This window comes from Balaenoptera physalus, assembly GCF_965194825.1.
Source record: "Balaenoptera physalus genome assembly, chromosome: 6".
NCBI classification, from domain to species: domain Eukaryota; kingdom Metazoa; phylum Chordata; class Mammalia; order Artiodactyla; family Balaenopteridae; genus Balaenoptera; species Balaenoptera physalus.
Window position 1 is genome coordinate 81,041,526 of NC_138885.1, and position 14,148 is coordinate 81,055,673.

Genomic DNA, 14,148 nt, shown 5'->3' on the forward strand with positions numbered 1-14,148 from the left:
GAAGTGAGAGAGTGGCATGGACATATATACACTACCAAATGTAAAATAGATAGCTAGTGGGAAGCAGCCGAATAGCACAGGGAGATCAGCTCGGTGCTTTGTGACCACTTAGAGGGGTGGGATAGGGAGGGTGGGAGGGAGACGCAAGAGGGAGGAGATATGGGGATGTATGTATATGTATAGCTGATTCACTTTGTTATAAAGCAGAAACTAACACACCATTGTAAAGCAATTATACTCCAATAAAGATGTTTAAAAAAAAAAAAAAGAAGTATTGGAAATGGCTCTACAGAGGCAGGAGGGTGCTTCAAGGTAGACTGAAGCACACCTACAAGAAGACTAGAGGAACAGGGGGTCAACACATATGGGAGGCAAAGCAGAACAGGCTTATCTCCGTGCTAACTTCTAGACTAGGTCTTTCCGTTTTTAACATGAAAGTAATACAAATTAACCTTTTAAGAGCTGAAAGAGCTTTCTTTGAAATACTAAGAGAATTTTAATTGTTCAGAGAGGGTATGCAAATCTGTGTCCAATAAATAAAGGACTTTATGAGAATGATACTGAAGAAAATGTTCCTTTTAGGAACAAGTCTAGAAAAACAAGTAAGAAGGGAGGAGAAATTATTTCAGGCAACATTAGAAAAATGAGCCTCCTATTGTTCCACAATACTTGATATGGGATTAAATGTTCTCTTATCAGGTTCTGATAACACATTTATCTAATGATTCTATGATCTTTCTTATTTTGGAAATAAGCCACATATGCAAATATTTGTTGCTTTTGTTAATATGGGCTTTGAATAAATCAATTTATGTGGAATGATAATTTTACTAAATTTGATTTCCATACCCCTGGGAAACATAAAATTCAAGTACTCAGATTCAGATGAGAATTACAGTTTATTTTACTTCTCATCTGTTATTCATCACTTAATGCTCTGTGGACATGCCTCACCACTTTTATGGCATGCTGTTACCATGGAAGCAGTCACAGCATTTTTCCCAGCATCATGTCATCTGTATTATTTGCCTCCTACAGGATTTCAACAAGGGCTCAGTAATTATTTGGGGGTTAACATGAATGAATGAATGAATGAATGATAAATAAAAATCAATTTTATATAAACCAAGCACAAAATGTATTTATATAATATTACTCTGCTCATATTTCTGATGACGCTTGATAATAAATAACAGGGTCATGAAGATAGTAGCACATAACTAAACCATGCTAAATTAACATCTGCTATGAGTGTGTCCAGCTGTCCCATACCGCCTTTGGGAAAGGCAGTAAACTACATGACATAGCCTGACAGCTGTCCCTCAGCAAATTGGGTGATTGCTAACCAAATCAAATTGATTACATCAGGGCAGTTCTCACCGTTAGTTCTTTTTTTATTTCACAGATTGTTTATCTATCTACCTACCTATTCACCCATCTATCTAGTTTGTTTGAGGCCTATACTCAAACCTTTATGTTTCATATTTTTATAGCTTTCAGATGTAAATTAAATGTGAGCTGGAATCTGTAGTCCTTCTCCTTTAACATATATTCAAATGTAAATAGCTTCACTGATATTTATGTCAAATAAGACAACAACAAATTTATGGTGTTGCCCTCTGAACCAAAAAATGTAAAGGTGACAAGGACCTCCCCTTGATAGATAGCATCACTTTCATTTACCATGAAGGTATTGCATTGCATTATCTGATTATCACTTTACCAAAGTTCCACTGCATGCAGAGGCAAAGAATTTAAATTTGCTGTCTAAAATCTGCCATGAAAATTGGGATGCCTGATCATTTCCATTCTTGATTCCTGTGCCCAGCCCATCTGGATAAGACCAGAGCAAATTCCATAGTTTTCAACTTAACCAGGAAACGGAGAGCACTTCCAAGGGAATGGAACTCTCTTCACTGACTGGGATTACCCATGTCCAGATGACAAGTGGCTAAACCAGCCAGCTGTACCAGGGTCATGGCTATACCCCAATATTGTCCTCTTGAGTGTAAGGCTTGTCTCTCGGATTAGATTTTAGGCTCCTTGAATGTGAAGAAGGGGAGAGAAAGGGAGGTGATGTGTGTTTGGCAAAACGTTCAATTAATTCTTTTAAATGAATCTTTACTTCCCAATCAATGCACGAGAGACCACGATTCCACTGAAGTAGAACTAATACCCTCCCTTCTCTTCCTTCCTTCCTTCCTTCCCTCCTTATTTCCTTCTGTTAGACATCCATTAGACATTTAATATATTAATTAGACCTTAATTAATTAATTAGACATTAATTAGACATTTAATTAGACATTTAATATACATAAGGTATATACTAAGTGCTGTGATAAATGCAAGTAATACAAAGGTTAATATGACACAGTCTCAATCCCTAAGGGATTCACAACCTTCTGGAAGAAACATCTATAAACAAAAATTAACAAAGGGAATAAAACAGAGGCATCTATAATCTATAATCAAAGTGGTTAAACTGTGCTCATATATTTATATTAGTGTGGTACTTTATACTTTACAAAAGGCTTTCAGACACTTCAAAGCACAGTCCTATGCGGATAGCGTTAGAATTTTAAAAATTTACAAAAATGAAACTATGCAAAGTAAAACTTACCTTTCTTCCTCTACCTATAAAAAGAAAAGAATAAATATGTTATTTTACGCAGATATAGTTATTGAGAATCTCCTAAATATTTATTTCAATAATTATTTTTAGAGAGTCAGAACTTAACTTAAACAGGTTTCCCTGTCACCAGTAGATATAATTCAAAAGTTGTTTTGGATCAGTATGTTCGTAGGAGGCAAAATAATACATCCCTTTGGAAAATTCTGACGTTATGTGATTATTCTTAACATCCTTTATATAGTATTTAAAATTCATTAAATTATAAAATTGACTATTAAAATTATAACTAATTATCTTCAATCAGTATGCTCTGTTTTTGTTTTTTATACTTTTTTGAGTAGGCTATTCATTCACATGGTTAAAAAAAACAAACCCAAAATATATTAATAAAGGTATACAATTATACAGTGAAAAATCTCCTTCTTGTCCCCTTTCCTCTAATTCCCACATTTCACTTCTCACAGGAGGTCACTATTATTAATTTTCCTATTATTAGTCTTCCTAACCAAGAACATAATAAAACATTACATTTATTAAAGTCATCATTTGAGTTAGTAGTGTTTTAAAGTTTTCTTCAGATAGGTCTTGCAAATTTTGTATGAAGTTTATCCTTAGCCACTTTATCCTATATATTGCTATTATAAATAAGATATTTTTATTCCTATTATTTATTCTATGAGGTAATTGTATACAGTATATCTATTAATTTGTTAATTTTATACTGCACTATCTTACTAAATTGTTTTGTAGTATTTTTTTACTCTATTCCCTCAGGTTTTGTAAGTACACAATTGTAACAAAACACTGTTACTATAAAGATAAATCATTGGACCAATTCTGAGTTGGCCCTAAGCATTAAAGGTAATGCTTCTATTGTGACCACCTAGAGGTGTGGGGTGGGGAGGGTGGGAGGGAGGGATATGCAAGAGGGAAGAGATATGGGAACATATGTATATGTAAAACTGATTCACTTTGTTATAAAGCAGAAACTAACACACCATTGTAAAGCAATTATACTCCAATAAAGATGTTAAAAAAAAAAAAAGGTAATGCTTCTATTATTAAATATAATAAAGCTTCTAAGCTGAGATGTAAATATTTTATTATGTTAATGAAATGTCATTTATTACTAAGTTACTAAGTATCTGTATCAAGAATATTTATTTGTCTTTCCCAAATGTCTTCAATTATGGAGAAAAGCATGTGATTATTTTTTAATAGCTCTGCTAAGATAATTATTTTTAATTAATTATTTTTATTAATAGCTTTCCTAATATTGAATTATTCTTTTACTTAAGGAATAATCTCTACTTTTTCATGGCTAATTATCCTTTTAATGTGCTAATAGATTTAATATTTTATTTATTTTTTTTATAAATTTAAAAATATTAAGTAAATTTGTATGATTATAGTTTTCTTTTTTGTGCAATCCTTGCCACATTTGGCTATCAAGGATGTACTTCCTTCATAACAAGACATTAGAAGTATGCCTTCTCTTTGCATGTTCTAGAAGAGCTTAAACAGCATTAAAATAATCTGTTTTGTAATGGTTTAGCACAACTGTGAAATCACCTGCTACTTTTAGTAGGTCTATCTGCTTTACAAATTTTTCTATTTCTTCTAGGGAAATCTGTGTGCTCACTTTTTCTCCTTTTACCAGGGCTAGTTTTAGCAAATTATATTTTCCTAGAAAGGTATCCATTTCATATAGGTTTTCAAATTTATCAGCATAAATTTGTGCAAAGAAACCTTTTATTATTCTTTTATGTTCTCTGTTTTCATTTGGTCATTTTCCCATTACCATTTCTTATTTTATGGTTAATTTATTTTGTTGATTTCCTGTAGTACTATTTTTTGAATTTACATATTTCTACTGTATTTCAGTTTTCTCACTTTTCAACTCATTTTTTCTTTATGAATTTCTTCTGCTTATTTTCAGCTTATTTTGTTGTTCTTTTTCTAATTTTTTGAGATGGATGCTAAATGCACATATTTTTATTCTTTCTTTTTCAATTTTTTAAGAATATAGCTGTAGATTTTTCATTATATTTTTAAAAAATGTTTCATAATGTTTTCAAGAACATTTGTATTGTTTGGTATGTTAGTTTTTCTGATGTTTGAGAAGATTCATATATTGGCTCTACTATTTAACATTATTCTTTTATATTACTCATATCTTTATTTAGACAGTTTCTATTAGCTCCATTAAAATGAGCAGTGATAAAAATTACAGTGCTTCCTATTTCTTCTCTGACCTCCACACTTTCTTCCAGCACGCAATTTAAGACAAGAAAATGCCCTAGTATTTATCTCTGTAGTGTTAAATGTGCTACTATACTTCTTCTATATGATTTGTCAGCTTTGAATGATATTTTTTGACTTCTGCCTCTTAAAGGTGAGGAATTAGCAAACTCAACTCTACTTTACCCCTTTTTGTCTTCTCCTCTCATTATGTATTATTAGCTGTATTATTTCTATATTGTCAGATTCAATAACATTTACATTCCCATCCATCACCCTAAACTGCATTTTTGTTTTAGTCTCTTTCTACAGTTATATATATCAATGCTCACGTCAGTTCTTTGACAATTTCCCCAATTAACTCTTGGTTGTCTTGGGTTTGTCCCATAGTAGTTTCCCTAAGATATTTATGGAAAGATTCCCAGAGTTCCTGTGTGTTTTGCTGTTTTTTCCATAACTTTAATACTTGAAGGAGAGAATGGATTTATCTTTAAACTTTGGTTCCACATATTTTTTTCCTTGAGAAACATGTAGATATTGTTCCACTCTCTTTGGGTATTGAATATTATTACTATGGAGAAATCTGTGACTAATCTGAATAGTTTTTCATTTTAGAATTTTTCCATTCTTTTTCACTGATTTTCCAAAAGACTCTTTTTCTTTAAAGTTTAATAACTTTACTAAGCTATGTCTCTATGCTGACTCTTCTGGGTCAATTTTTTTAGCCACTTGGTTTCCTTTTTCAATATCAAAATGAAAGTTTAATTTTACTCCAGAAAAGTTTTCTTGGATTATATCATTATTTGTTCTGCTCTATTGCATTTATTTTTTCTTTGGGATTCTTCTTTAGGGCTATCCTTTACATATGTTCTATATTATTTTCTTTCAAATCCTTTTCACTATTTTTATTTTTTATTTTTACTTTTCTCATTTCTATTTTCTACATCCCTTATTGTATTTTCTGCAGAATTTATCAATTCTCCTTGTTCACCTTCCTATTTCATCTTCATTTCCCTATGATGATTTGGTTATCCTTCTACTTATTTACTCATTATTCCTTCTTTTTGTATTTCTAATTTATGACGTTCTTTCTTTCAATTACTTCATTAGGTTTTATTTAGTTTATGGTTAAATGGTTGGTCAGAATTTTTATCTGTTCTGTGACAGTATATTTACTGGTGTGTGCTTTATCTCATAAATTTTGTTAAACTGTCCTACCTTTTCCCTTATAGTATCTTTGTATCAATGCTGTTGTCATCTCTTTTTTTTTTCATTATTCATCTTGGAATAAATTGGGCTTCCCTAAACCACCTATTTGTAGGAAGTTGTGTATTTTTCTCTGGTTTTTGATATTTGCCACCATTGTCCCAACATACTACTTGCTTATTCCCACAGGTTTAATTTTGCTTTACTCCTGGGGATTCTATGCAGATTGTATCTACTTCAGGTAGCCCTTTGGTGTCTTGTTTTTAATTCTTCCCATTATATCTTCCATATTACCTGGCTAAAAATTAAGTTTGGGTATTTATTCCAGGCAAACTGTCACTGTTGAAAGATACCCAAGAGGATAATTGGTAAATTACTATGTAATGTTTCCATGAAAATACTTTTGAATACTTCATCATATTTGTTGTTATTTGCAGTGAAATTTGGGGGAAGAAATAAAGCCTTGACACTGTCTAGACAAGGATGCATGCAAGTCTCCATTCATGACTGCTAAAACAAATAACCTAAAAGTTTAATATTAATCTTACCTGGTTCACTAAAACACATAAATATGAACTTGTCTCTCTTATATGGAAGTTTTTCTAACATGTTACTCAAATACACAGGCTATGTTAAACACAGACACTTTTCTCCAAAAAAGAAGTTTTAAAAACCAATAATTTATATCATTGTTTTCTCAAGGAAATCCATTTCATTCTCTTGTCCTTCTTAGCCAACATTAAAAGCATTCTGCATTTCTGAGCCAATGTAATAGAGGGTGCTGTGGCAATAAATTACATTAGAAATTATTATTCCATTACCAAGGTCAAAGCTGGCACCAGGGAAGAGAAATGTGTTTCTAGATCTCCTCTTAGATATTAATGGACTTCATAGAGAAGCAACAAATATCTTGGAGGCACCCACCATGGATAGGGTAACAAATGACCATCTTAAGTAGTACAAGGAATTCTCAAATTAGACATAACCACTTAAAATGCAGCCCAAAAAATTCCCTGGTTTTTAAGAAGACAAGAAATGACTTTATTTTCATTACTGTTAGATAAAGTGGGTGAGAGAAATTATTAACCCCAAAGACCACTGAATAGTGGCTTAATTATTTTCTTGGGTTGCTGAATTCTGAGAGCAAAAAACACTGTTACTATAAAGATGAATCATTGGACCAATTCTGAGTTGGCCCTAAGTATTCTTACCAAAATTGGTATTGCTACTTCCAGTTGTATGTGGACAGACAGGACAGCACTCCCCAGGAGGAGTTATGGGGTCGGCACATTCAAGCACATCCTGGCACTGTATCTTGTCACAAAGAATGGCGCCATTGTCACAGACACAGATCTGGCAAGGGGCAGGTTTCCAAATGTCCCTGTTTAAGTACATCTGACCATTCTGAGTGCAGGCTATTTCTTCACCATATCCTTCTAAAATAAGAAGAAAAAAAGGAGGTTAGTAATCTTCTGAAATTTTGGAATCTGGGAAATATTTAAGAAGGTGAGTCATCTTGTGGGTTCTAAAAAACTCTGGGCTAAGCGGTAACCTCCTAAGGAGGCAAAACACAGATGAACTTACTTCATTAGTATTTAAAGACAAAGCATGTAATTCACAATTGAATTATTATGATACTTATATTCCAGCATGATAGGGGGGGAAAAAGTGATCCAAAGTTAAGTATACTAAGTCAGAGAGGCTTCCCAAGATCATTTTTGAAGATACAAATAACCAAACGTGGTAAGATCATGTCAGAAGGATAAAAATAAACCATTGAAAAGCAGGAAAAGAATAGTTCCAAAGAGAATACATAATTTCAGCGTTTGGTGAACCCTATGTGACTTTAAACTGACCAGAAATTTTCCATTAGTAAATCCCACAACAACAGAAGACAATATATATTCTCGTACCATGAAGAAAAACTTAAATTCATTTTAAACATTAAGGTAAAAAAGAATAATGGTGACCCATTTCATGGAGTAGATTTCCACTAAACATCTGAAACTAAAGTTGTTTCCTAAACTGTAGTGGAAATGCAAAGCTTACACAGGTAATGCATTCATTATCTTTGCATCAAAATTAATTAAGGAAAGTCACAACCAAAACAATATGGTAAGCTATAACCTAATATCTGCCAAATACTTTTCTTACATTTAGATAAAAATTTAATGCAGATTTGGAAAATATATACACACAGTTATACACATAGTAGTTCTCTTATACATTTACTATAAAATAAACACATATATTACATCTTTAACTTTGTGATTCTTAAGAAACAAAACTATAGTATTTTAAAACATAATGTGGATCATATAATCCTTGCTTAATTCCTTCAGGAGCTTTCCAACTACTTAAATTCAAAGCTCCTTTTTCAAGCCCAAAGGCCCTCCCTCCCAGTCCTTGTACAACTTGACCCCTTTGCCTAGCACTACCTTTCCATCCCTCAACTCAGACTCTGATAGCTCACTATTACAGTTTGCTTAATTGTCACCTGCCCCCCACAATTCTTCTCTGACTACCCTATAAAAGTAGACTTCCTTTACCGAATTGAAATGCCTCACAGAACTCTTTAAAGAACCCATTCACCCATCCATCCAGTGATTCATTCGTTTTGTATTATATGCAAGGTAATTAAATATTTACTAAAATGGAATGGCTAGGCAAAAATCACTGCCTTCATAAGATTTATCACAATTAGTATTCTTTTTTTTTTCCTTGTTTATTTTCTTATTTCCACCACTAGACAGTAAATTTTATGAAGGTAAGAACTAGTGTGTCTTGTTCGTCATGGTATTTCTAAACCTTGATGTCATACCTTGCATAGAGCCGACATTCAACAAATACTTGTTCAATGGATGGATATGAATGAATGAATGAATCTAAATTATGGTTCACTAATTTAACTGCACCAGCACAAACTTTACACTTTACAAAAATAAAACTAAAAATTTTAAAATGCATTTACAATTAGTTTTTGAAATATATTTAGTTATATTTATATATTTATCACAATATAGTCAAATGCTAACACAGAACTACGGATGAAAATGATTTCAGTTCAAACACATTAGTCCAAATATCCATCTTCCTAACTTCAGAAAGTTTTTCTTGGATAACATTCTTCTCACTGCTCTATGGAATACTTTGCCTCACATAGTCTTTCATCACATATTTGGCAAATGGAAAATTGTTTTCAGAGCATGACACCACATCCTGGCTTCTGTGTTATTCACAAGAAGAGCACGAAGTTTCTAATCTGTTTCATTTTCATCAAAAGATGTTTATCACATAATGTATAGCTACTCAATAAAAGAATATTGGCTCTGTCTATCCAGTGTTACTATAGGCATTTTAAACTAAGGAGAAAATAAGTATCCTGTTTTAATATGCTTTTCTGCAGAACTATTTTGAAAAAAATAAGAAATTTGCACATCAAATAAGCAGTGTTACTTTTAGAAGAAAAATCACTTTGAAACAATGTAGTTCCATGGTGACTATTTTCACAAAACACAACCTATATAGAAATGGACTTACACCCATAGTCCATCGAACTACTCCATTAAGTAAAAAAAGAATAACTTTGTTCATTAAATTTGTTGATTGAGAAAGAAATATCCAATCACAAGCACTAAATACCATTGACTGAAAATGAGATACACCACAAGTTCAGTTAGCTTGCTTCTCCCTTCCCACACCCTGGGAGGCAAAAGTGTTCACATGTATCTACGGAGGGTTAAGTGGATATGTGCCTAGGACTGCATGTGCAAAATACTGGAAGTATATGTATTCTGTTCTCAAAAATATATACTATCATTGTGAAGTCTCAATTTCACTGATGAAATAATTATATATGGGGAAGTAGTGAATGTGAAAAACAAAAAATGAGATGACATACAATGATGTTGTTGATTAAACATCATTAAAATATGTGAGAGACTCTTCAGGGGTGAGTTATACTGTTCTCTGTGGCTCCTTCAAGGTTGGAATAAAAAGACACATTCTCTCAGTCTGTGTTAACTCACAGAAGGTCAGTTTCTTCCTGAAAGTTTAAGACAGCATGACCTCAATCCAAGGGGCGCTATATTACTTGCTTTAAATGACAATGTTAAAAGTTAGTTTTATACTCTGAGTCATCACTGGTCCTTTTCCCCCTGAGAATTTATAATTAAATTTAATATGATGTGGAAAGTTAGTTGGAATGCTTTTAAATGGCAAGGAGATGAAAAACCACATTCGCTGCTAAAACCTGCCCTCTCTTCCCCGGCACAGAATCCATGCACATCACAGAGGGCACAAAAACTTCGTGAACTCTGATTCTTCATGTCTGAATGAAAGACATGTACAAAGAAACACTGGGTAGAAAATACAGGGTGTCTTGCAGTTCTCAAGTTTGTACGTGGTAGTTGTGTACCTTATGATTAGGTTGTCCCTTCTGTTTTCTACATAGATATTTATTTAAATGAAAAAGAAAAGTAAAATAGGAAGCAAAATTGCAGCCAATTTACAGTAAAGTAGCCATGACATAATTATTTTATGAATGACAATATTATTAAAAAATAACTAAGTAAGAATTCTCATATGACGTTCTGAGAGGGTCAATACCGCCCTCCTGATTCCTCTATAGAAATCATAAAATAATGCAAGCTGACATTAACCTTAATTGAAGGTCCAGAAGTTTAAAAATTATTTCTTATAAAATCTGAAAAAGAATTCCAAAACCAAAATACTTTGACACTTGTATTTTTTCTACGTGTTTCTTTAATTTTCCTAAAATTGAGGAAGACCGATAGATATCTTATTGTATTGCCATTATTTTGTAATCTTCCATGGTGTTGTAACTTCCAAAAATTTTATCTTCCAAGCCACATGATTCTTTCACCCTTATCAAATGTTCCAACAAATTAAACCAATCCATTGCAAAGTCATTACCACAAACATCTTGGCACTGATCTCTTAGAGAGAAGAGATGTATTTTATCTGACCATGTTTCGTTTGAGAGTAACTCAATTGTCCTGTGTTTCTCATATATCCTCAGATATTTGTCTTCTCACAAAGATTAGGTGCTTTTAAATTTAGTTGTAAGAATTCAGTTCTTAATCACTAGATGGCAGAACAAATCCACCATCTTATTATAATAGACAATTAGAAACTCAGACATCAGAACTGCTGCTGCTTGACAACTATGGCCCACACCCTAGGGCTACATTCCTTTATATAACTGTACTTGTGCAAAAAAGTCTGTATAGAAATGGCCTTATTGAAACCTTTGACTGTCCAGGAGAGATGTGATTCTATTTTTAATATTAAATTATTGGGGTCTACCTAAAAATTTTGAAAAATATATGAAATAAATGCACCTAAGCCCATGCTGGACATTCTGTAGACATTAACTAAAGATCTTCCTTGTAGAAATAATGTGCTCGCACATCTCAGAAATTTTAAATCTCTTATTCAAACAAGTGTTTGTTGAGACCATTTTCTCTCACTGGACTGTGAGCTCCTTGGGAGCCAGACGTGTTCATCTCAGTAACCTTCACAACCAATGTCATAAAATCAGTCTTTGATAAACATATTTGCTGTGTGGATGAATGAGTGAGTGAATGAAGGCAGGAAGGACTAGTTCATTGACGTGCTTATTAAACAGATAGCACAGGAAGCTCTCTTTCCTCCTTCCCTAAACTTCCCAAAGAGGATGTGCACTGAGGACCCCTATTTTGAATGATAGGGAAATGGGTCACTTGGTTGTTCTTGTTAAGTATGCCCCTGACATCTAGACTTCTGTGTGGCCAGAAAGGAAGAAAACTGTGTCCGTCACAGCCGCTCACATTTTGAAAAAATTTTCAAAAAGCTATAGCAGCCCTTCAGCCTTCCTGGCCCAGTTGGTCTAGGTCCCTTTGCTGGTTACGAAGGTCTGGGTTAACATAATTTAAAGTTTCTCTAATTGTAAAAGTTTTTGAAGGGTTAGAATCATGGCACAGTCAGCTGGTGTCCTCATGAAGTGGGCAGAGAATGCTTTATGGGACAAGAGAAGCAGCAGCAGAGCAGCTCCACTGGTCCCTCTGGACCAGAGCACAGATGCTGCCTTTACCGATGCACAGCATAGCCCCAGCTGCTGGACTCAGTTCCAGAGAATGTTCCAAGGCAATCCCTCCCTTCCTTCTGCGCTCAGGCACTGTTTATCAACACAACGGAGAGACGAAGAAGAGTATTCAGCTCTTCCTTTAGACCCTTCTGACTCAGTGCCAACAATTCCACATTGATCATTTCTTTTTCCTTATCTGATCCCCAACATTTAAAAAATAAGATACATATGAAGCCACCAGGGACAGCTGAGGGGGATCTGTTACATACTTTGACAATATTTTTCCACTGCAGCCTCAAGGTCTGTGAGAGAGTGGGTGGGTGAGTATGGAGCAGGCCAGTGAAGTTTTGCATCTTTTGTTTCTTCAATCCACTTACAGGCTTTCACTTTCCAATGAGCCCTCTGAATTTAAATCCCTTTTTAGGATGGTTACTCAAACTATTACTTTTTTTGTGCCCTTCTCTATTTTTTTGTACCAGTTGAACAAAAGTAGCCATTTGATGATTATTTGAGCTGAGTTAAATTTCTGTTCCACTAGGACAATCATATTTAATATTCTAAAGCAATATAATAACAATTAATTTTGAAAACTTATCTTGAAATCTGAGAAAGTAAAAAGAAGACAATGTATACATAGTATTTCAGTGAAACATACAAATAATGAGATTAGACAAACTGTACAAAGGTAGTTAGTTTCTTCAATACAGTCATGAAATGTTTCTCAATCTCACATGCAAAGGCTTTCCAGTTAACTAGTAAAACTGCTGTTTTTCCTTTACTTAAAATGGAAAAAATAAAAAGGAAAATCTTTTATATTAGGTATTACTTAAGTTTCTTTCCATGTATCATTGGGAAATCTAAATGATTGTGGCCAAAATGTGAAACTAAAATTACACACAGTGCACATGCAAAGCTCATCTACAGTTTTGTCTGGAAAACCAACTTTCAGTCTGTTAATGCATTTGACATAGATTTTTTTTTTTTTTTCTCCAACCGAAGGCTCAAACTATTGACTAGTTGTAAAAACACCACACAGAGAATTGAGCCTGCCTTATATTGGAAACACTAGAAATTTTAGTAGTAATATCTATAGCAAACCCTAGTTCTATTCTCAAATATTAATCCTAAATGAATAATTAAGTACAATTTGTGCTATGCCAAATGTATGAATTGCCTGCCTAAATGCATGAAAAGTTTCAAACTGTTTTTTGTTTTTTTTTTTTTTGAATGAAGTCTGTCTGCTTAATCTCTCTCCAGCAAAGACATTGCTTGAAATAAAGAAGAGAACCAAAAATCTGCCTAGCTATTTCTCTCTTCAAATGGGTAGTATCATGATTTTTATGTAGTCTGGAGATAAATTAAGTAACAAATTCTGAGCAACATATAGTACCCACATTTCAGATTTCCTTCATCTCCTTCAAGTCTTAGCTCAAATGTCACCTTCTCCATGAAGCTTACTCTGACCGCCTTATAAAAAATTGAAAATTACCACACACACCCATGTCACCCTCCATCTACCAATTCCTGCTTTTTTTTCTTTTAATGTGGTATTTAGCACTTTTGAACCTACTATATTATTGCATTTTTGTCTATTTTGTGTCTCCTCATGATAGATTTATAGCTTTATAAGGACAGATACAATTTATTCTGGCTTGTCCACTGATATATCCTGATATTCTAGAATAGTAGTCAGGATCATAGTAGATGCTCATTAAATATTTGTTGAATTAATTTGTTAATTGAATTGAATATTAGTTGTTTGTGTTAGCAGCTTTAGATGGTGGAGTTGTTTTATAATTATAGAGTTATTATATAACTAAAAAGAGTTATTGTTATATTATAAGAGAATATTTACAGAACTAAACTAGGGATATTTCATTATCCTATGTTTGGACAAGAAAAATACAAAAAATGGAATCCAAGATTTTGACCTGTATTTAAAGCCAAAAGCCAAGATTTTGACCTGTATTTAAAGTAAATA

The 14,148-nt window shown here is 33.2% G+C and overlaps 1 protein-coding gene across 1 annotated transcript in view; it reads right to left on the bottom strand.

The window, feature by feature from the left end:
- COL5A2 (collagen type V alpha 2 chain) overlaps positions 1-14,148 on the bottom strand; it is a 142,575-nt gene that overhangs the window by 69,179 nt on the left and 59,248 nt on the right. The window contains exons 2-3 of the mRNA XM_082466954.1: positions 7,291-7,515; positions 2,621-2,634 (exon numbers count right to left, since the gene is read on the bottom strand). Coding sequence (XP_082323080.1) covers positions 2,621-2,634; positions 7,291-7,515 — 239 coding nt within the window. The remainder of the gene's footprint in view (positions 1-2,620; positions 2,635-7,290; positions 7,516-14,148) is intronic.